At 42.2% G+C, this 24,023-nt stretch overlaps 2 protein-coding genes across 7 annotated transcripts in view; one reads left to right on the top strand and one right to left on the bottom strand.

Moving 5' to 3' along the window:
• The window catches only part of TADA2A (transcriptional adaptor 2A), a 60,337-nt gene extending 58,839 nt beyond the window's left edge, over nucleotides 1–1,498 (bottom strand). Inside the window, exon 1 of one of the 3 annotated variants that reach the window (XM_033921839.1) lies at nucleotides 1,367–1,498. In XM_033921839.1, the coding sequence (XP_033777730.1) occupies nucleotides 1,367–1,391 (25 nt within the window). In that variant the 5' untranslated portion in view covers nucleotides 1,392–1,498. Of the gene's footprint in view, nucleotides 1–1,039; nucleotides 1,231–1,366 lie in introns of those variants that run through there. The other 2 variants (XM_033921837.1, XM_033921838.1) reach the window with 2 other exon arrangements.
• Nucleotides 1,499–1,500: 2 nt separating this feature from the next.
• ACACA (acetyl-CoA carboxylase alpha) overlaps nucleotides 1,501–24,023 on the top strand; it is a 434,156-nt gene continuing 411,633 nt past the window's right edge. For 2 of the 4 annotated variants that reach the window (XM_033921833.1, XM_033921832.1), the window contains exons 1-2: nucleotides 6,261–6,285; nucleotides 15,182–15,430. In XM_033921833.1, coding sequence (XP_033777724.1) covers nucleotides 6,275–6,285; nucleotides 15,182–15,430 — 260 coding nt within the window. In that variant the 5' untranslated portion in view covers nucleotides 6,261–6,274. Of the gene's footprint in view, nucleotides 1,526–5,952; nucleotides 6,060–6,260; nucleotides 6,286–15,181; nucleotides 15,431–24,023 lie in introns of those variants that run through there. The other 2 variants (XM_033921836.1, XM_033921835.1) reach the window with 2 other exon arrangements.

Raw genomic sequence — 24,023 nt, 5'->3', positions numbered from 1 at the left:
TAGTAACATGGAGAGTTAAGTTGCCTAAGTTACAAAAAGGATATTTTTTTAAAAGTCAGTACTGACTTTCTAAAACTTTATGGTGCATTAAGGGCCTACAGCATTATTTCAATTAATAGAATCAGGAAATATAAGTATCACACTGCTTTGGAATGTAAGTTTAAAAGCAGAACTCAACCAAAAAAGCCTCCTTCCTGGAACTGGGTAATTTAGCATCTCTGATAACATGAGCTACTTAGTGAGTTAGGGAGCTTCAGAAGGACAATTAATTATAAGACAGCCCTGATTTTTTAAAACTTCATTCTAGCTAGTTTCTAAATATGACCATCTAGCTTTTCACATTATTTATCATATTTTACTTTATAGCATTATTTTTGCCTTTGTGATCCTTTCTCTCTTGCTTGTTTTTTAAAATGTTATTGTTATTTTATGTTGCAACCTGACAAAATCAATAAAATATATTTGAAAAAAAATGTATAGAACAAAACTGCATACAAAAAAAGAAGAAATAAACTAAGCAAAAAATGAAAGGCACTTGGAAGACACAAGTTTAAAGATATATTAGCAATCTGAATCGTTGGTGTATGAAAAGCAGCATATAAAAGGGAGAGTGTGCATCCTAAGGTTCTGGGTTCAAATCCAGGCTGCTCCAAGTGACCTTGGGCAAGTCACTTAATCCAGTGATTCCCAACCCTGTCCTGGAGGAACACCAGGCCAATCGGGTTTTCAGGCTAGCCCTAATGAATATGCATGAGAGAGATTTGCATATGATGGAAGTGATAGGCATGCAAATTTGCTTCATGCAAATTCATTAGGGCTAGCCTGAAAACCCAATTGGCCTGGTGTTCCTCCAGGACAGGGTTGGGAACCACTGAGATAGATTGTGGGCCCGCCGGGACAGACAGGGAAAAATGTTTGAGAACCTGAATAAATTCATGTACACCGTTCTGAGCTCCCTTGGGAGAACGGTATAGAAAATTGAACGAAGAAATAAATATAAGTACTGCACAATATTAACAGAGGTAGCAACGGGTCCTACCCGACTTTAGGATATCATCATTGCAAGTACAATTGAGTCAATCCTGGTTTTGCCTCACTGCATGCATAGTAATGTAGTTCTGTTTTCACGTAAAGTGTACAAGCCGCATAAAAGAAAGGCAAGTAAAACTAGGACTGGATCGCATTATCCAAGTTGACCTGGAACTTTCTGATCGCCCAACCAAAGAGTGCCGCTGCTGCAGTGGTCTCCAGGCGGCGGGATACTTGCCAGGCATCTACCCCAGCCCCCCTGCAGAGCGCTGTTCCACCAGCAATATCCGAAGTTTTCTAAAACATAATACTCTACCTCCCCCTCCCCTTTACTTACTACCGAATGGCCCCAGGCGGTCCATAGTCTCTCGGCACCAGACCCTAGCGGCATTCAACAATCATACCACGCACGCCGTCTACGTCACCTGACACCCACCTATCCTTTCGTTCGCAGAGCCTTACGCAGCCCGAAAGGGAGGAGCGCCAAATCGAACTGGTAGGCATAATAATCGAGTAGGAGAGATCGAACATTTTGTTGACATGTGAGAAAAGCTGGTGTAAGACAGGACTACTGCAAGATTGTTTTGTAGTGATAAATCAAGGTGATCATTCATGTGACTGAGCAGAGTGAACTCCGCAATCCCCCAAAACCTACGCACATCTTATAGAAGTAGCAATGCTCTAGTGGGGGTCCGAGAGAAGCATCACTGGGAAGGAGAAGGACGGGCGTGTGGTGACGACGGAGAGCCCAAATTCGAAGGGGTGCTGAAAAGTTCTTAAGTCTTTTATTAATAAGTGAGCTCTGACGGACCCTAATATTTCTCCCTTCCTATGCTGAGACTAAAAGTGGCACAGTTTAGTCTCAGCATAGGGAGGGAGAAGCATTAGGGTCCGTTAGAGCTCCCTTATTAATAAAAGACTGTCGGCACAGATCCGTTGGGTCAGAAATGGCAACAGATACAGAGGTGGAATGAGGGGCTAAAACGCGGACCTGCACACATGAAACATGAAACCTCAGCTGTCAATAAATGAAGATTTTTTTTATTTTATTATTTAATTATAGAATTTTATAATATTGCCAAGCATATACATCTTGTACAGCAAAGTGCGGTCAAAACATAATGAACTGAGTCCAAAATGTAAATATGAAATGTACAGTAATACACAATTAAATTTGAAAATAAAAATACATAAAATGAAGATAATCTAATTTGGTCGCACACTAATCCTCAATAATTGGATCCAAGATTTAAAGAGTAGAACAAAATAAGTCAAATAAAGTTATCAGGAAAGCCATGTCTACTGCAGTACGGAGAGCGCAGTTATTCTCTTCTCAAGACATTTCATTGAGAGAAAACTTATAAGATGGGATGGCTCTGTAAAAATGTATTTCAAGGATAAGTATCTAACTACACATTTACATGGATATCTCAAAAATAAAATACCCCCTATTTGAGTCACTCCAGGTTTCAGAAGTAGAAATTCTTTTCTTCTCTTTTGAGTCTCTCTAGAGACATTAGGAGAGATCTGAATATGATGTTCCAGGAAGTCCTTGGATCTATTTTTAAAGAAAAGTTGTAATATCCAATCCTTGTCTGGAGCCAAGGCCACAGACAACAAGAGTGGCTGAAACAGCCAATTCCCTATCCGATTGTTCCAGTATTGCGGAAATGTCCAATGGTCTATCCCGGGGTTCCTCAACTTTTTCTTCTTTGAATAGGGACTTGGTGGGAAGGTAGTACACTCTTGTAAGAGGAGGTAAAGAGTTTTCAGGAATTTCCAATATTTCCATAAAGTAATGTTTCACCATTTCTCTAGGGGAAGTTGACAAGATCTTAGGAAAATGTATAAATCTCAAAATGTTAGCTCGACCATTGTTCTCCAGAGCTTCCAACTTCCTCCTGAGAATTATATTATCTTTAACCAACAAGTCTTGATTTTGTTTTAGTGATAATAGCTCTTTACTTGTATTTTGTGTCTCTGTTTTTAGTATATCCTGTTTTATCAGTTTTATTTCTCCTTTCTGTTCTTTTAATTCTTTATCCAAACTTTTTATTTGAGGATTTAAGGAATTCCCCAAATTCACTACCAAGTCCCATAATGCTTCAAGTGTGACTTTAGGAGGTTTGGTAGGAGAAAAAAGTTGTAATTGTGTAGTATCAGACTGTTCTGAAATTAGTTTTACCTCAGTGAGGTCTTGTACTCCCCTGACCTCAGTTGTCCCGGTCGCAGGTCCTGGCAGAGGGAGCAAGTCACTCTGAGCTGTTCCATTCGGCGAGCCTTCCATAGCACTAGCCTCTGGAGACGAGAAAGCTGCCTCTTTGGGTGCATTCTGGTCCCATGGAGAGCTGGTTGCCTGCGGCGTCGGTTGAAGGGGTGGCGTCCTGACGTCGGGGCTAAGGGTGACATCAAGCCCTGAGGATTTCACCACCGCACTACTCTCCGGCGGTGTCCCTAACGGGCTGGCTCCCGACTCTTCCTGCTCCCGCTGTAGACGCAGAAGAAAATCATCGATAGTAACCGATGGGACTATGGGTCGCCGGGAGGCTCCTCCAGTGTTCCTGCCACGTCTTTTTGGCATTATTTTTGTAAGTAGATCTCGACGGCGTCCTCACTGTAGCAGAGATGCAGTGGCCATCTTGGCACATTGGCTAACTTTTTTCAATAAATGAAGATTTTTAAGGACGTGCAGTTAAGATCCGTGAGGTCCACATTTTACCCCTTCCCAGGTTTACAGGTTGGTAGGGTTAGAACTTATAACACAACTTTAAAAAGTGGACCTTTATTTACCTCTATATTTTTTCTTTTTGCTTGGTCCCTTGGATTAAATAATGAAAATTTCTTATAGTTGGGTGATTTGTTTGTTTATCACCATAAATTTTATTGAGAATTTATGAATCTGTAATTCAAGTACTGTATGCTTGTCTTTAAATATGTAAAATATATATATATAAAAAAGTGGGCCTTCAACCTAGATTTGAATACCGCCAGAAGGAACCTGAGCACCGATTCAGGCATGTTGTTCCAGGGGTCAACCTAAATTATATTCACAGCTTAATTTCATGCTCTACCTATAACCTATGCTTGTCCCCACTCCAACTTGTCCTTAATTTCACTTTTAAGTCTATTCATACCTTTTATACCTAAGATCTAAGATTATTTGTAGAATCGGCACGGATTAAAAAAAGAAGACTTTTGCAATCAACATTGGTGCCAATCTTTTTACCGCAGCAATAGTTACCATTAGTGCTGCCCAATTTCCAATTCAAATTGATTCACTTAAAAAAAAAAAAAATCGGCCTCCTGATTCAGTGACCGACCCTCCTCCCTGTGCCTTCCTAAAGCAGGAGTGGCAGCGCTGCCTCTTGCTGACTTTCCACTGCCGCTTTAGGGGGCGAGGATCAGTCGGGAAGACCTGCCCCCCCCAATGGCCTGCCCCTCTCCTCGGAAGGCCTGCATCTCCCCCTCTCCAAAGGTCTGCATGTTTCCCCAGCTTCCCCGCTCTTACCTTAAGATAATACAGCAGCCTGCAGGATCACCGGTGCTGTAGCGATCCTTGCAGCTGCCACCGTCATCAGTGGCACGTTCCCTCTGCCGCAGTCCTGCCCCTCCTTTGATGTCAGGGGCAGGATCGCGGCAGAGGGAACGTGCCACTGACGATGACGTCAGCTGCAAGGATTGCTATAGCATCGGCGATCCTGCAGGCTGCCATATTATCTTAAGGTAAGAGCGGGGAAGTTGGGGGAACATGCAGGCCTTCGGGGGGGGAGGGGGCATGCCTTCGGAGGGGAGAACATGCAGGCCTTTGGGGGGGCAGGCCTTCATGGAAAGCTGGTGGAACATGCAGGCCTTTGGGGGGGCAGGCCTTCAGGGGAAGTTGGGGGAACATGCAGGTCTTCAGGGGAAGCATGCAGGCCTTCGGGGGGCAGGCCTTCAGGGGAAGCTGGGGGAACATGCAGACCTTCAGGGGGGGGCAGGCCTTCAGGGGAGGGAGGCCCTAGTGTAGAAGTACACGGACGGAAGGGGGTTTCAAAGAGATGTGCATATAATCAGGGGGGGGGGGAAGAAATAATGGGTCTAAAAACAGGGGAGGGAGAGAGATGGTGGACAATGGGATTTAGGGAAGGAAAGAACAGAAAGGGAGAGAAGTTGGAAGCAAGAGATGGTGTGGAGGGGGGAGATAGAGATACTGGATAGGAGGGTAGTTGGGAAGAGAAAAGGAGAGCTAGTGGACCCTGGGATGGTGAGGAAGGAGGGAGATATGCTGGATGAAAGGTAGTTGAGTAATGGAGAAATGGTTGTTCTGGGGATGATGGGGTCCATCGCTGCAGCTGCATAGGATGGAGATGGAAAAAAAAGGAAAGATGCCAGACCTCCGGGGGGGGGGGGGGGGGGGGAGGGGGAAGGGAAATGGAAGGGGAGGACAGAGATGGAAGATAGATGGTTAGCACTGAGAAAGAAGAAAGGAGACCCTAATCAGAAGACAACCAGAGCCTGGGACCAACATGATTTGAATGACCAGACAACAAAAGGTAGAAAAAATAATGTTATTTTCTGTTTTGTGATTATAATTATGTCAGATCTGAAATGTATATCCTGCCAGAGGTGGTGTTAGCTAGGATTTAAGAGAGAGAGAGGAAAAGTATTTTTTATTTATTTTGTTTATACCACCGCGCCAGTTTGGGTAGGAGAGGGCAAAGGGCACAGCCCACTGATCTATTGGCACGTGGGTGTAGCAACCTCCACGTGCAGCAGTCTAGGCGCCATACCCATGCGCCAGTAGAGCAAGCGTCTTCTGACGCTGCAGGGTCAGCGCACGTGTTAACGTGATCCTAGCAACATCAGACGAGACTGACTGTAAAAAGCGGCTGCGCTGAATGTATGAAGGGAGTAGAAGGCGGTTCTGCTTGCCTGTGACGCAACTTCCGGTTTCTAGCGAGGCGGGACGCATCCGAGGGAGAGAGGTGGTGTCAGAGGGGGACGGGTCACTTAAGAGGGAAAGCTGCGGGATTGGTGGTGGGCGATCTCAGGTAAGAGTTTGACGGTAGGATGGAGAGGTGATGGATCGCGGAGAGATGGCAGATGGCGGGGAGGGGAGAGCGGTCCCTCGGTCCCCGAATGCTTGGGAACGCGTGTGGCTTTAGTGTCTCTGCTTTTGCACTGACTGTGCATTTTATGGCACCGGCTTTCCGTCCGTGGCATGTGCTCATCCCGGATCCCTTTCCCCGACCTTGATTGTGAAAGGATGCGGAGACTGTGTGTATTTTAATTTAGCATTGGGAATCGGGATATCTTCTAATTTCTGAGGAAGAATGGGATATGGATCTGTTTAATGACTTGAGACTCGTATGTCTTCCTTCAGTATATCAGTGTAGAGTCTGATTATAAAATGGCCAAGTCAGTATCTCTAAGGACCGGTACATTAAGTATATAAGCATCACCCTAGTGGGACAGACCAAGGTCCATCAAGCCCTGTATCCTGTTGCCAACAAATGAAGTTGCTTTGAGTGTATCATGACAGGAATGAAAGTACTACAGATTTAACATATAGCAGTGCTGTAGAGAAAGTCCTTTCTATGTAGAGTTTGCAGACTAGTTGACAGATGAACATGGAAGATAGGGATTATTTTAGTGGAGAGGGGATCTTTGTCCTCCAAAATATAGAGGTATCTAGGTATGTTGGGTCTAGTCTTGATCTCTTTAGTTTGCAGGTATTAAGACATTGTTGTTAGTATTGTGACAAAGAACTTATTTTGAAAATAGGGGAGGGGGGAGAGAGGTTACACGATGCATGAATACAAAGGTTTCACAGTAAGCGTGATTTGTGTGCACATCAAAACCAAAAAATGTCAGCCCATGGTGCCTCTTATTCTGCATACAAAAATCAGTCTTGCAAAAATTTCTTGCACAGCTATGTACGAGCAGACAGGTGCCAATGTTTGCTGCCATTTTTGGTTTTGTTTGGACAGGTGCATATGATCTGTTTTCTCTTGCTGGTCTTTTAAACTTCTAGGCAGTTATTTCTGGCTCAATAGTCACTTTTATATGGAGAGATATGAATGTTATACTGTGATATTAGTTTAAACCAATATGTAATTTAATCACAGTAGCTCTTTATATTATATAATTCTTAATTAAGAATTATATAATATAAAGAGCTACTGTGATTAAATTACATATTAGTTATTTCTGGCTGTCATATTTTAAAAACTGGCATTAAATCCTCTTTGCTGAGTCTTCTCTACACTACCCTGGATTTGGTGAAAAATTTATTGTGTGCCATTGTTTTCTTTTCTGCATCGACTGAAGTACTTTGTCTTTCATTACCATACATTTAAAAATAGTGTGCAGCCATGGCTTTCATATGAGCCAACATCTGTGCTCAATGCCTTTCTGCATTGCTCGGCCAGTAATGTGCATGTATAACCCGAGTCACTGTGTGATTAAGCTTTCTGTATCAGCCTTGGAGAGATTCTGGTTTTTGCCCTTGCAACCTGTTCAGATAGGTAACTATCAAGCAAGCTTAGAAACTTTCAGTGAGATTTTTGGTAATGATATTGCTATTGTGAAGGTCATTGATGACAAAACCGCTTCGAACTTCACGGTATAGCGGTATATAAGAAATAAATTATTATTAAATTATTATTTCACCTGGAGTGCTAGTTATGTCCTTTTAAAAAATAAAACAGACCAGGAGTAAAGTCAGTTCAGTAAAGGCTACCAAAATGGTTCAGGATCTTAATCAAAGCCCCATGATAGGGAGCTTAAGAATGTAAATATGTGTATTCACAGGCGATGAGAAAAGGGGATGATATGACAGCAATATTCAAATGCCTCAATAAGATCAAAAAGCACAAAGAACAAACTTTTGACCATGAGCCCTAAATCTATTACTACTGTTTATCATTTCCATAGTGCTGCTAGATGTATGCAGCACTTTACATTAAACATGTAAGAGATAGACCCTGCTCGACAGAGTTTACAATGTAATTTAAACATTGGGTGCTGCTGTTGCATGATTATGACTCTTCTTCACTTCCTCAGGTGATGTGAATACTGCTTTGGAGCTAGGAATCAAACCCAGATCCTTGAGCTACCAGGATGGAGAGGCTCAATGGAAAGGAAATTTTAGAACAAGTGATAGTGGTATGGCTTGGGAGCAACACTGATAAATATTTCTTCTCAAAATGTATGGTGAATATATGGAATGACCTTTCAGGAAAGGACTCATGCAAAAGTATTGGGCACCCTAGGTGAACCTTTAACTTTACACATCCCCCCATCAATATTTTGCTAATGCAACTTAATAACTATGATCAAGTAAAAACCACCCCATTCTAACAACCCTGTAGAAATGTGGAATTGAACTTTATATGTTAAATATTTAAATATTATCTAGAGACTTAGAAAAGGCATGAATGGACAGATTGGATAGAGCATATGGTCATTATCTACCATCTACGCCTGGACCCTGCTCAAGCGTACGGTGCACGAAGCACAGAACCTGTACGTCCCCAGGTTCAGAAAAGAGTGCAAGAAAAATCGAATAAAGAACCCAGCATGGATAACGGCAGCTGTAAAAAAGGCGATCAGTAACAAGAAAGCATCGTTCAAAAAATGGAAACAGGATCAAACGCAGGCCAACCAAAAGGAACACAAGGAAAGCCAGAAGGAGTGCCACCGAGTGGTTAGGAGAGCAAAGAGGGAATATGAAGAGAGACTAGCGGGAGAGGCAAAAAATTTCAAATCATTCTTCAGGTACGTAAAGGGGAAGCAACCAGCGAGGGAGGAAGTGGGGCCCTTGGATGATGGGGATAGAAAGGGAGTAGTGAGGGAGGAAAAAGAAATAGCTGACAAGTTAAATTACTTCTTTACGTCGGTCTTCACGAGGGAGGACACATCCAACATTCCGGAACCAGAGGAAATAGAAAATGGAGATCAAGATAACAAGCTGGTCAAATTAGAGGTGAGCCAGGAGGATGTCCTCAGGCAGATAGACAAGCTAAAGAGCGACAAGTCGCCAGGTCCGGATAGCATTCACCCAAGGGTGCTCAAGGAATTAAGGAATGAAATAGCAGAGACACTTCAGCAAATATGCAACCTATCCCTAAAAACTGGAGAGATCCCGGAGGACTGGAAAATAGCTAATGTCACGCCCATCTTCAAGAAGGGTTCGAGGGGCGACCCGGGAAACTATAGGCCGGTAAGCCTCACATCAGTCCCGGGAAAGATGATGGAGGCACTGATTAAGGACAGCATCTGTGACCATATCGAAAAAAATGGACAGCTAAGGTCGAGCCAGCATGGGTTCTGCAAGGGTAGGTCGTGCCTCACAAACTTGTTGTACTTCTTTGAGGGGGTAAACAACCAGGTGGACAAAGGAGAACCCATAGACATAATTTACCTAGACTTCCAGAAAGCCTTCGATAAGGTACCACATGAGCGGTTGCTCAGGAAGCTATGGAACCATGGGGTGCACGGGGAGGTCCACCGATGGATCAAAAACTGGCTGGCAGACAGGAAGCAGAGGGTTGGTGTAAAGGGCCATTACTCGGACTGGCAAGGGGTCACGAGCGGGGTTCCTCAAGGATCGGTGCTGGGACCGCTCCTGTTTAACATATTCATTGACGACCTGGAGGCGGGAACAAAATGCGAGGTCATCAAATTTGCAGATGACACCAAACTATTCAGCAAGGTTGAAACCACGGTTGACTGCGAGAATCTCCAAAGGGATCTTACGACATTGGAAGAATGGGCGAAAAAGTGGCAAATGAGCTTCAATGTAGGGAAATGCAAGGTCATGCATATAGGGAGAAGGAACCCGATGTTCACTTACAAAATGGGGGGATCAATGCTAGGGGTCAGTAATCTGGAAAGAGACTTGGGAGTGATGGTAGACACGACATTGAAGGCGTCGGCACAATGCGCCACAGCCTCGAGGAAAGCAAACCAAATGTTAGGTATCATTAAGAAGGGTATCTCGACCAGAACGAAGGAAGTCATCCTGCCACTGGACCGGGCTATGGTGCGCCCGCATCTGGAATACTGTGTACAGTACTGGTCACCGTACCTCAAAAAGGACATGGCAATGCTTGAGGGAGTCCAGAGAAGAGCAACTAAACTGATTAAGGGTATGGAAAACCTTACATACACTGACAGACTGAAGAAGCTGGGGCTGTTCTCCCTGGAAAAGCGGAGACTCAGAGGAGATATGATAGAGACCTTCAAGATCCTGAGGGGCATCGAAAAGGTTGACAAAGACAGATTTTTCAATTTGAAAGAAACCACAAGAACAAGGGGTCACTCGATGAAATTGAAGGGGGACAGGTTTAAAACAAACGCAAGGAAGTACTTTTTCACACAGAGGGTGGTGGACACATGGAACACCCTTCCGGAGGCCGTGATAAGAAATAGCACAGTACAGGGTTTCAAGGATGACCTGGATAGGTTCCTGGAAGACAAAGGGATTGAGGGGTACAGATAAGAGCAGTGGAAGGTTTAGAGATAACTGTAGAGGTAGGCAATAAAATTAGTCAGGGACCGCTGACCAGGCAATATGCCTGATGGGCCGCCGCATGAGCGGACCGCTGGGCTGGATGGACCTCTGGTCTGCCCCGGCGGAGGCGACTACTTATGTACTTATGTACTTATCTTCTATCATTTCCTCTCCCTTAGAGATCCTATTATTTGTCCCTTCTCTGAATTCTGATACAGTTTTTTTCTGTAAACGAAAACCAGAAAGAAAATCCAACACAATTTGCAGTGAGGGAAAAACAACACAAAGAAAAACTGCGGACAAAAGTACAAGATGCAGGCTATGTTTATTATATCAATTATCGGTTGCGGTTAATATTACCACCTTTAAACAAACCAAGGGACCCGACATGGTCCGTGTTTCGATTAACACGCCTTCATCAGGGGTCCTAGGTTGACAAGGTAACAAATTAAACCACAAACAAAAATAAACGTGAGCCTAAATGAATTGGAGATAAATGCTGATCCAAAGTGTCTGTGTGAGCGTTTTTTTTTTTTGCTCCGCAGCAAGCGCACACAAACACTTTGGATCAGCGATAATCTCCAATTCATTCAGGCTCATGTTTATTTTTGATTGCGGTTTAATTTGATACCTTGTCAACCTAGGACCCCTGATGAAGACGTGTTAACCGAAACACGGATCGTGTCGGGTCCCTTGGTTTGTTTAAAGGTGGTAACTGATATAATTAACATAGCCTGCGTCTTGTACTTTTGTCTGCAGCTTTTCCCTTGTACAGTTTTTGTCTCTACTACCTCCACCAGGAGGCCATTCCAAGTATTCACCACCCTTTCCATGAAGAAGTATTTCCTTAGGTTACTTCTGAGTCTATCCCTTTGCACCTTCATCCTGTGACTTCTGATTCTAGATTTTCCTTTCAGTTGAAAGACACTCACTGCCTGTGCATTGTGCTACAGAGGTATTTAAGATGTGTCTAGTAAATCTCCTTTTTCTTCCAAAGCATACATATTGAGATCTCTAATTCTGTTCCCCTATGCTTTATTACAAAGACCACCAACTATTTTAGTAGCCCCCTCTGGACTGACTGTTCTGTTTATATCTTTTTGAAGGTGTGGTCTCCAGAACTGTACCCAGTACTGTAAATGAGGAAATGAGGTCTCATCAGAGACTTGTATAGAAACACTATCACCTGTTTTTTTTCCCCTGCTGGCCATTATTGAATTTGTCCTTTCCTTACTTCAGATACTTTACATACTCTATTGTGCTTTTGTGACATTGCATTAGGATTATTGGAATGTGGTTTATGTAAGATTATCTCAATCAGCTATAAAAAGGTTATAGTAACTTCAAAAAAACTGTGGCACATTTTCTCTGTAATGTTAAATGTGATCGTGTTACTCCTCTGTTTCTCTGCTTGTGTTAGCTTCCCGTTCTTTTTTAGAATACAGTTCAAAGTCTTGCTGTTAACATTTAGGGCATTTCGTGAAGGAATTTAGGACTATTTGTCTAATAATACTATATTTTACATCCCTTCACGGTTATTACATTCACTCAATGACCACCGATTGTTCCTCCCTTCCCTTTCCTAAGCCTATTGGTGGACTACCCGAGCTAGTGCTTTATTTTTCCTAGCTTCATCTTGATGGAATAAATTGCCAGAACTTTGCTTTTAAATTTCTTATATAAATTTTAAATTAGGTTGAAAATACATTTATTTTTGGTGGCGTTTAGCCATTTCTAAATTAGTGCTGCAAGAGAGATGACATGAGTGACCACTACATCTGTTTCCAGCTAGACATGATGGGGCCCAGAGCAGACACTAGGGAGAGGACTCCAAAGTTTGCTTGTACTTCTTTCAACTTCAGGCAGGTTTGGAGCCTCAATAATATGGGGGTCCAGGGCAACTGCCCTGTTTGCTCACTCCTAATGCTGGTCCTGGGCTCGATAGCCTTTCATTTTAGGGCCCATACCAAATAGAGGCCAACTGAAACTGCTTTTTTTCCAGTTTTGTTCAAAACTGAAAATGCTTTTAAAACTGTCTAAACACTTTCGGCCTAAAATGAAAGTGCACCTGAAACTTAATCACCTGGTTTTGGCTGAAACTAAAGTTTGGTTGTGTGGATGCGAACCGATGAGGTTCACTGGAGATTGTCAGAATTGTGCTCGTTGCCCTTTGCAGAATACTAGTTTGGTGTAGATCTTCCCATTGCTTAACTTTGGGCACCACTTACAGAATTTTCCTCAGTGTATTTTTAAGTATGTGTGTTCTTGTTAAATCCAACCCATCCTCTCTGAGCACACTTATTCACGCCCTCATCACCTCATGCATAGATTACTGCAGCTCATTACTCTCAGGCCTTCTGCTTAGCCAACTCGCGCCCCTCCAATCTGTCCTGAATTTGGCTGCACGACTCATATTTTGGGAGAGCCGCTATACTCATGTTACCCTTCTCCTAAAGTCACTTCATTGGCTTCCCATCCGTTTCACTTATCTTCCCCTATGATCCCCCCTTCCCCCCACCTGTGAGCTCTGCTCAGCTGGTAAGTCCCTCCTATCTGTGCCCTTCTCTTCAACTGCCAACTCCAGGCTCTATCCTTTCTGCCTTGCTGTGCCATATGCTTGGAACAAGCTGCCCAAATCGCTACGGCAGACTCGGTCTTTGGCAGTGTTCAAGGCCCAGTTAAAAGCCCACCTCTTTGAGAATGCTTTCAACTCCCAACTCCTTTCACCTTGAATTCTGCATCCCCAACCCAATATGTCATTTCTGTCTGTCCAAGTTAGATTGTAAGCTCTTCCGAGCAGGGACTGTCTATAAATGTCAAAATGTACAGCACTGCATATGCCTTTCAGTGCTATATAAGTTATAATTAGTAGTAGTAATAATAATAATAATTTTATTCTTGTATACCGCCACACCACACAGTTCTAGGCGGTTCACATCAAAGAAGACTGGACAATCGGTGAAAATACATGCATATTGAGTGCCCAATTTTAAAAGAGCCATTTTCTGTGTGTGGGAAATTTGGGTTATGAAAATTGCTCTTAATGAGGGCCATTTTCAAAATTATTTCCATATGTAAAGTAGTTCTTTATCCACAGGAGTAGGCTTTTGTAGTTTGCCTAAAGGGGATAATTCTAAACTAGATTGCCTAAAGTTACCTGGATGATGTGTGCTAAGGTCCAAATTCTGTATATGGTGTCCTAAGTTGCACATGCAAATCAGTGTACACAGCCAATTTGCGTGTGCAACTTAATTGTTTTAACAAGCTAATTGGCACTGATAACACCTAATAATTGATGCTAATTGGCACAAATTAGTTATGCACACAATTTGGTAGGCACATTCTGTAAAGTGGTGCACTGCACGCTACTTTGTCTAGGAGAGGAGCACGGGTGGATCATGGTCATTCCTTGAAGTTACAGAATACGTCCAATCTGCACACAGCTTAGGCACAGGCATTTAGGCCCGGTTTCTTTGGCCTTAATGGATGCACCTAAATGTTATGCTGCCTACATCTGCAATTCTGTTTATAATGGGAGCTTTTTATAGAATCGTGCTAAGCGCTGTGCTGATTGGTACCGATATTTTTGGTGCCATATAGAGAAGTTGGTCCTAAGTGCGGGTTCTATAATAGCAGCTGTATGCACAACTGTCAGTTACAGAATACTAGCTATTTATACACCTAATTGCATATAGTTAGATGTGAGCCTTTACACTGGCCATTTGACTGGCATAAGTGCTCGCGCCTCAACTGGGCAGGTAAAAATCCACGCTTTCGCTACTATTTTATAATGGCAGGTCCCCAACTCACCCATGCCCCTCCCAAGTTTACACTCCCTTGGAGGTGTGTGTGCTGCAATTTGAGCATGCAACTTACAGAATACCAACTAAGGGCAGTCATGCTAATTATAGCCAGTAATGATTAAGGCCAAATAGCATTGAATGGGACTTGATATATTGTATTGCCTTACTGTGGTTACAGTCAAAATGGTGTACATAGTTATATACAGGCACGTATTTTGTAACTGGGACAGTGAGAGGGTTACCGTAAGCAACTTGCCCAGAATTAAAACGAGCTGCAATAGGAATCAAACCCAGTTTCCTGGACCATTGCACTAACCACTAGACTGCTCCTCCACTCCAATAATGGTTCTAAAGGAAATGGGGACTTATAAGCTGCCTTTTTGTGGCTTTGACATTCAAAGCAATGGGCACAGGAGGATTAAGTGACTTGCCCAGGGTCACAAGGAGCAGCACTGGGATTTGATCTCATAACCTCTGGATGCAAAGGCAGAAGCTCTACCAGTGAGCCACACCTCATCTGTTCATCTATTAAGTGCACAACTTACCTTTATTCCATAAATTGTGTCTGCAATTTTGTGTGTTAGTTGCTAATCTGGGCATGCAACTTTATGAAATTAGAGGGGAAGTTGCTTGCTTGCAGCGTGTACACTCGTAACCTTACCTGGACTGGGTTGAAACAGGGTCATGGAAGGGCTTGCATTTACATGCATGCTGTTGAAAATAGTGTTTGCTTATAAAGTAACCAGGAAAATGTGTTCATGGTAAAAAGCATGCTTTCGATTTGAAGATTTGCAATAGCCTGCACAGGGAAATATATGCACATGCATCTGACACACCTGTCTTCTCCATCTAGTACAGAGAAACCCTGTCTTACTGAAACGATGGGTGAGACATCTCAGTCCAAAGTTGTTGACGTGGACCAGCACTCGCACTTCATCATTGGCTCTGTGTCGGAGGATAATTCAGAGGATGAATTCAGCATCATGGCAAAGGGGGATATGATAGAGGACAAGGATGGGTCCCTGTCCCCAGGCTCGGCCTGCTCGGATACCTTGTCTGACTTGGTGGCAAACCTTCCAGACAGTCTCGCTATGCAAATGAGGTATTGTCTCAATTTTACATTCTAAAGAAGGTCTCTAGAACCCAATTTTGAATATTTGTTTATTAATTTATTAGGATTGATTTACTGCCTCTTTGAAGAAATTCACCCAAGGTGGTGTACATGAAGTAAATCTTGGACATATGCAATAAACAAATTGCAGGAGTAAAAATATTCAATTAACAGTACATCTTAGAGCAGTGGTCTCAAACTATTTTGAGGCCCTCGGTATGTTTATCATAATCACAATCACAAAAGTAAAATAAAACAGTTTCTTGATCATATGTCTATTTAGCTATAAACTACAATATTATTATTAAGACTTAGCCAAAGGGAAAGATTTATAAACTATAAAGAGTTTTACTTCATGCAAAATTGTCATTTCTTTAATAAAACATTAATTATTTTTTCTGAGGCCCTCCAAGTACCTACAAATCCAAAATGTGACCCTACAAAGAGTTTGAGTTTGAGACCACTGTATTAGAGCATCGTATGCTACTTACAATGTGAACGCAGTTAAAACATTGTAATAGACGGCATAGGGAGTAAGCGATGATGGAACATATAGACAGATAACACCAGATTCTATATAGGTTGTCCAAAACTAGTCACCAGAAATTGTGCGTGGAACTGAGATCTGCGTGCAGCTTAATTTAATGGACAATATCAAGTTTCAGTTAGGTACTTAATTAGTGTTAACGAGCACTTAAGAGTTGCAAGCGTGGATCTCCTCTGCATTCTGTTTATAACACGGTGCTTAACTTTTCCTGCATGCAACCCAAAGGGGCCATGGTCATTCCCAAAAGGTAGGCATCATGTTATAGAACAGGGGTGAGTAATCTGTGGCCCGCCATTGAATTTTATGCGGCCCTTCTGAGACCAAGGAATGTATACACAGAAAATGTCATTAATCAGAGTTCTGACGATTTTAAATACTGTATTTTACAAATACTTTAGAAAGCCATTCTAGAGCTTGTTGCTATAATTTTTAGTGGTCGCTAGATCTTTGTGCATTTCTGTTTTTGACATACATAAAACTGTGGCCCTCTGGACAAAGGTTGCCTACTCCTGTTGTAGAATGTTTATCTGTGCCAGACTTATGCCTGATCAAAGTTTGTGTGCTATGCTAGTTTTCTCTTAAGGTCAAGCACCCTTTATATAATACAGGCGTCATGCTGATGCTCCTGGTACCTAACATTTGGCACCACATACAGAATAGCTGGCTGCTATTATTGTTGTGTAGTTCTGATGATTGTATATGTAGTATTTTATGTGATTGTGGATTTTTTTTGTAAACCACCTAGATATTATGTGGGTAATAAGTGCTTGAAATAAATAAAATAAATAAATCCAGCCCATAAAGTAGAATAAGAGAAGTTAAATAGAAGATAAGGGTGCCTAAGGGAAAATTGCTTGTGCAGAGTGAAAAGTTGCTGCTTGATGTTGGTTTTTGCTTCTCAAACTGAGAATTTAAAGCTGTGAAACAAGGGGCCCTTGTCGAGATTGGTTTTCCTCTCTGGCTGGATGTAAGAACTGCTGAAAATAAGCTACTTTGGATTGGATGTGAAGTTTCAATAACTGAAAAGCATGACTTTTTAAGGTAAGTTCTTACTTTGCCCGAGAGGTTTATATAGGGTTGCCAGATTTTGTTATAGTAAAATCTGGACCCCTAGACCTGCCCCCAGGCCCACCCAGTTCCACCCATCCCTGCCCCATTACGCCTTAGTCCTGCTCCAGCCCAGCCCCTCATGTGCGGATTTCCTCCCGCCCGACACAATTTATTGGATGCTTTTCAAAACCTGGGCAAAGTGCCGGGTTTTGAAAAACCGTCTGGACCCCTGGACATGTATTGGGGAGCTGGATTTCTGATCCCAATAGTGGTCTATTTTGAAGCCTGTTTTATGGTTTTGAGGCTTGCCATTTGATAATAATCTTCCCGGTTTATCCTTTAGTGCAACTCATCATTAGCAAACTTATTATCTAATGCATCATTGTTGGAAACCATTAAGTTTGCTCCCTAATATATTACTATGCCAAGAAACCCATCTGAATGCTTCAGAACACAGGAAGTTATGTCGATGGTGGGTGGGAGTTATTGTAGATAGTCCTGCCCCTGATTTAAAAAAAAAAAAAAAAGCTGGAGTGATTATCCTATTTAGAAAAGGATTGACGCTGGAAAAACACTCCACCATTGTTGACATAAGAGTCAGATATCTTATTGCACATGTCACCTTAAATAGATAGGAGTTAGTTCTGGTCAATATTTACGCTCCTAATCACTATGACAAGGCATTTTTTCACATAAATCATGACTTGTACAGCCATTCTCTAATATAACTGTGGTAGGGGAGTGATTTCAATTCGGTTTTTGATCCATTCATGGGACAGACCTCTCTTTGGTGGCACTATTCCCATAGATCAAGGGTAGGCAATTCTGGTCCTTGAGAGCCACAGGCTGGTCAGGTTTTCAGGATGTCATAAAATTTCACATGTATCTCCTTGTAAAGTAGAAGGATTGTTGCTAGCTAATAAAGATTATATAGCCCGGCACCTCTTATTTTGGGAAGCAGCCAAAGCTGTGTTAAGGGGAGAGATAATTTCCTATATTGCTCATAAGAAAAAAAATCTGTAGAAGCTGAGATTAAGAGATGGGAGGTGCAAGTGAAGAAAGCATTATGGCTTGCATCCCTCCCCCACAACTAAATCTGCCCTGTCTTAATCAGCTGTTTCCTGATAGAACTAAGAAATCTGCTAAGTATTATTGTTATCAGCTATGTAAACATGCTAACAAATCTGGATCATTTTTAGCCAGCCTAATAGCTAAGGAGTAGGGTCCTAGACAAGTGTTTAAGTTACAAATGGAGAAGGGTACTTTGGTTAGAACAGATTCAGAAATAGCTGCAGCCTTTTGGGATTTATATGCAAAGCTGTATGCTTCCTCGGGACCTTGAGATTGGATGGGGCCATGTATTTATCTAACTTGGATTTACCTGGCCTTGGTGAGGAGCATAGGGTGGCCCTTAATGCCCCCATATCAAAGGAGGAAATATTCTACAATATCAAGAATAGTGCTTTGAGCAAATCCCCGGGGATAGATTGCCTGTCAGGGGAATTCTATAAGATACTTAACCCAGATGTAGTGGGTCGTTTAACATCTGTTCTGAATTCTTTTGTAGATACTACTACCATTTATTATTTCTATAGCGCTGAAAGGTGTACGCAGCGCTGTACATTTTAACATACAATAGACAGACCCTACTAAGAAGAGCTTAACAATCTAATTTAGACAGGACATTTCAGAGTTGGGGAGATTATAGTGGGTATAAGTATCTGATCATGAGCTGTTGACTGAGTCCTTGCGTGCAGCTTTTATAGTAGTGCTGTTGAAATCAGGGAAGGACCCCAACTTCCCTGACTCCTATAGACCCATTTCTTACCTCACTTTTGAAGCAAAGCTTTTTGCAAAGATACTATCTAATAGAATGGATCATAGCAACTCTTCATGTAGACTTTGTGAGGGCCGCAAGGTCTTGAAGAATATCGGGCAAATCTTGCTTTCTTTGGAAAAAGTGAAACGGGAATCGAGGCCGTCTATGCTTATCAGCTTCGACACTTAGAAGCATGTGATTGGGTAAATTGGTCATTTTTGTTTGCAGTGTTAAAAGCATACGGTTTCTCAGGGACATTTGTGTCCAGAATTAAGGCTCTATATTGTTTTTCTAGGGCATTGATTGGAATTAATGGTATTCTGAATTCTTTGATATAGGCTGGGGAATTAGGTAGGGTTGCCCACTTCCTTCCCCCCTTTCTTTTTGTTTTGGTCCTGGACTCCCTCATCAGAGATATACTGGTTGACTCAGAGATCGAGGGGCTGAATTTGGGAGCTGAAACACTCTTATGCATTTAACCAACCCTGAGAGATCTCTACCAGTGTTGATGGAGATCTTTTCTGAATTTGGAGATTACTCTGGATTCAAGTTGAATCTTTCTAAATCAGAATATTTGATTACGAATCTTGACGAGTCTTTGCAGCTTCCACAAAGATGCCCCCTGAAACGAGCCTCGGTTTCTTTTAAATATTTAGGAATACCTTTGTATAGACACTACTACTCTATATAAATTAAAATTTCTCATTTACTTATTGTTACAAAGTGTTGTTTCCAGCAGTGGGCTGCACTTCCCCTATCTTTTATGGGAAAGGTCAGTCTTTATACAGTGGTTATTTTTCCTAAGTGGCTATATTTCTTACAAACTCTTCCTTTGTATTTATTGGAGAAGGATGTTAGAGCCTTGTATAGACTTGCTCATTTTTGTTGGGGGGGGAATAAAAGAGCAAAATTGAAGCTTTCCTATCTTTTGGGTAACTGGGTATAAAACTCTACAACATGGCTTGACTGCTCCGATATTTAGGCGATTGGATCAACGCAATGGATATCTTTTTGCTATTACAAATAGAGAGATCCTTTTGTAGCCCCCCTATACTTACTTTATATTTTACAAGCTGAACCTCAGGTGTTGCCCCCGCACATCAAGGGTAGAATCCTATCCGGTCTACTCATGGATTTGGCCAAATGGAACATACATCCATACAGTAGTTGTTTGTTGCCTTCAGAAGGGAATGGGGGGTTTCTACACAGTATGGAGAATTTGTATTTTCTATTATGGAGAGCTCAAGGCTTCACTCAATTTAAACATGTTTTAACAATATAAGGGGGATTATAAACTTTGGAACTGTTGCAGGGTCTCTCATTGAATCTGGCTGATTGATTTGAATATAAACAATTACATCATTATATATATATTTTGCCTGCTTTAACATTGAGCTTATGGGTGGATACCATATTACAAGATCTTTTTGAGACCCTCCAATCTCATCTCTTCCTAAAAAAAACTTCTGTGGGGCATGCCTCTTAAAGATCTCTGAGATAGCGTCCAAATGGAGTGCAGATATGGCATCCACTGTAGAATCCAAAGACCTGCTTAGGCTTCTGAATTCCATACTTTATTCAATTGGGTGGGTTCTACTGAACTCAGAGAATGTCAGTATATAATAGTTTATCGGGCTTATGTCTCTCAGCTCGGATTGTATCATATAGGCAGAATCAACTCGGCCTTATGTTTGAAATGTCATCTCAATGGCCACAAATTTGGTCTTGGAGAATAAGATGTACAATGTCGGCATCTATGAGGCAAACTTGGTTTTTTCTGTTACATAGAGCTTTTTGGACCCCAGTTAGATTACAAAAATTAAATAGTTCCTTGTCTAATAGATGTTGGCATTGTAATCTTGATGTAGGGACTTTGGATCATCTTTTGTTTTACTGTCCCTATATCTTAGCCTTTTGGAATTCAATCTGGGATCAAATAAATTGTTTATTGGAAAATTATGTAGAGTTATCTTATGATACTGTGATTTTTGGAATGTCTATGAGAAAAAAGAGTCAGCTACCATCGTGTAACAATAAACTTTTATTGATCATAACAGGAGTTGCCATCCAACATATTACTAATAACTGGAAAGACCATAGTAGACTTAATTTTAATTTATGGTGGAATTCGTTATGTCACCTTTATAGAATGGAAAGATCACTGGCGGTACAAAATGGAAATTATAAGAATTTTATAAAAATATGGGAGCCATTAACATCTTTTGTCATGAGTAATGCCATTTTTCAATCAAATATATACACCACTTAGTGTTGGGAGGGGGGTGGGTTATATAAGAGGGGTTATGTGCCATAATTAATAATGGGGTTGGAGGGAGGGTGGGGTGAGGGATTCTTATATGTTTATAAGTATAATGATAAGATTTTCAAGTGATTTATTAAATATTGTTATTAAGATATTTGTACACTTGATGAAAGGCTAAAAATGAATAAAGAATAAAAAAAAAAAAGAAAGAAATGTCGTGGTGCTCAAATTTATTTTATCATGCCTTGTGGGGGTGCCCCTCCATTGCAGCCTTTTGGAGGTTGCTGATTAGGTTTTTAGAACGCACTTTAGGACGGGATATTACTTTTCATCCAGGAGGGATTTCCTTCCCATTACTTGAGCAAGTTCAGCGGAAGAATATATTTGAGGCTATCTTTGAATACCAAGGACTCCTCGTTTGGAACAAACTGCCAACATGCCTAAGACAACCCACCACCTACCTTCACTTCTAGAAAAAACTTTTAAGACATATCTCTTCTCTCTATGGCTGCTCTCTTATCCTTCAACTCTCCCTTTATCAACCATCGCTTTCTTATAACAGTGTAGCTCCAAGAACTTGATCTAAATCTTATTGTAAACCACATAGATTGTATTTGATATACCGCTTATACATGAGTATTGCAGAAAATTGCGGTACATAAGACACTGTATTTTACTGGGACAATTGTCAGGAGTTTGGGGCAAGGGACCAGGGTTTGGACAGTAAAAGCATGTATAGTGGAGAGAAAAAAATGTATACTTCAGTATTGGATACAAAATTCAGCATCGTCATTTTGGCACTGGCATAATAGGTTCTATGAGCTCCTGATGATGGAGCTCTGGGACTTGAGCCTTACTTTTTTAAGTGTTGGAGAAGATTTTTTTCCCAATATGGGGACCCTATATTAAGTCTTTAAATCCAAGGATTAGGAGCTCTATTTTGAATTGGATGATTTTACGACCTCTGCAGTAGGACTGCTAAAATGGTTTCTAGTCGAGGGGAGAGCAGCTTCATATTTCAGATTTACTCTTCATTCACTCCAGACTTATTTAGATTTTGTTGGTGGTGGTGGTGGGGGAAGACTACAGGAAAGAAAGGGCTCCACTTTTTTGGGTTCCCTCCAGTTCCCTATTTTTAAGGGAACTCTAAGAGCTGAGACACCCTTTAATTTTCAGCAGGTAGGGTACGGTGGGGTTATTTATTTAATATGAATCTAGTTTCTTTTGGGACTTTTAGAAAAGGGGATGTTAATGAAGTGTACTTCAATAGCTGTTTCCTTAGGAGAGTACTTGCATGCTGTCATCGCTTTAGAACTGGAAACAGGACTTATGTTTGTATTTTGTATTATTCTTGTTTGTTATGTACTTCCACTTACTTAGTTCTGTAACCTTGTTGCCATTTGCATTTTCCTTGTTTTTTTTCAAGTCATGATTTTGAGGTCTAGAGTTATGCAGCTATCATTCTATGTTCAAAATGGATGACTTAACATGTATTGTCTGCAAAATGTCTGTAATGAGTTATTATCCCAGGACAAGCAGGCAGCATATTCCCACACATAGGTGACGTCACCGACGGAGCCCCGCAGCGGACAGCCTCGAAAGCAAACTTGCTTGAAGATCTCGATCTTTCGAGCACTGTACCGCGCATGCGCGCGTGCCTTCCCGCCCGAACTAGGGGGCGCATCTCCTGAGAGGATCCTCAGTTCGTTTAATTCCGCGGAGACAAGAAGACACGTTTTTCTACATCTCTGCAGCATTGCCTTCTCTTCACCGCGGCTGTTTCTTTTCTTTCAGTTAAGTTTGGTCGCTGTGCTCTCCTATTTCTTTTTCGTTTTCTTTTCTTAAAAAAAAATAAAAAAAAAAAAGTTTCAATTGTTTCTTTGATTTCGTGTCCGGCCGGTGAGCCTTGGGCCTAGGCCCATTTGCTCCTTTCGTTCGACACGGACTTTATTTTTTCCATGTCCCGGCCTCTTACCGGGTTTAAATGTTGTCGCCAGTGTAATCGTGTGATTTCGGTCACCAATCCCCACTGCCGCTGTCTACAGTGCCTGGGTCCCACTCATTCCCCAGAAGATTGTCACCGTTGTTTCACTCTTACTCCACGGGCTTTTCGACGCCGGTGCGCTCAATTTTTTCAACTTTTCGGAGACATGGAGCAACCTTCGGATTCTGCTTCGACCTCGGCGGCTGCCCCGGTCTCGAAGGCTTCGACTCTGACGACATCGACGACTACGGTCTCGAAGGCTTCGACCCAGGCTCCGGCTGGAGCTTCGGTCTCGAAGGCCTCGACCTTACCTACTTCGGTTCCCTCGAAGACGGTGCCATCTGCGAAGTCTTCTATGGGGGGTAAGTCTCCGGGTTCTCTTTCAGGTACCGTACCCAAGAAGCCACCAGACTCCTCTGCACGTCTATCTTTCAAGCGTACCTCCAAGATAAGGGAATACTCAACTTCGAGGTCGCCCTCTTCGGAGCGTACTGCTGCACCTACGAGGTCAGAATCTTCTGTCTCGGTGCCGATGCTGGAGGACGTGCTGAAATCTATACTCACCACTCAGATTTCCTCCTTAGTGGCTCAATTGGTCCCGTCCTCGACCTTGCCTCGGACTGATCAGCCTGTCACACAACCAGAGCTTCCAGTATCTCGAGGCCGATCCAGGACACCGAAGAAAATTTCTTCGTCTGATTCTTCTCCAGACTCGCCTCCTCTGAAGCACCGGTTGAAGCATTCGAGACCTATTGCTCCCAAGCTTCGGAGGGAGTCTTCGGCATTGGATACCGAGACTTCTCTGCCTCATTCTTCGAAGCAGAAGCACAGATCTCGACACCATCGCGCATCAACTCGAAGTCCTTCTCGACCGAAGACTCCACCATCGAAGCCACCCCGTCGAGACAGTTCACCGCAGAC

Source organism: Geotrypetes seraphini, chromosome 15 (assembly GCF_902459505.1).
Source record: "Geotrypetes seraphini chromosome 15, aGeoSer1.1, whole genome shotgun sequence".
Classification (NCBI taxonomy): Eukaryota; Metazoa; Chordata; class Amphibia; order Gymnophiona; family Dermophiidae; genus Geotrypetes; species Geotrypetes seraphini.
This window is presented reverse-complemented; position numbering and strand designations above follow the sequence as displayed.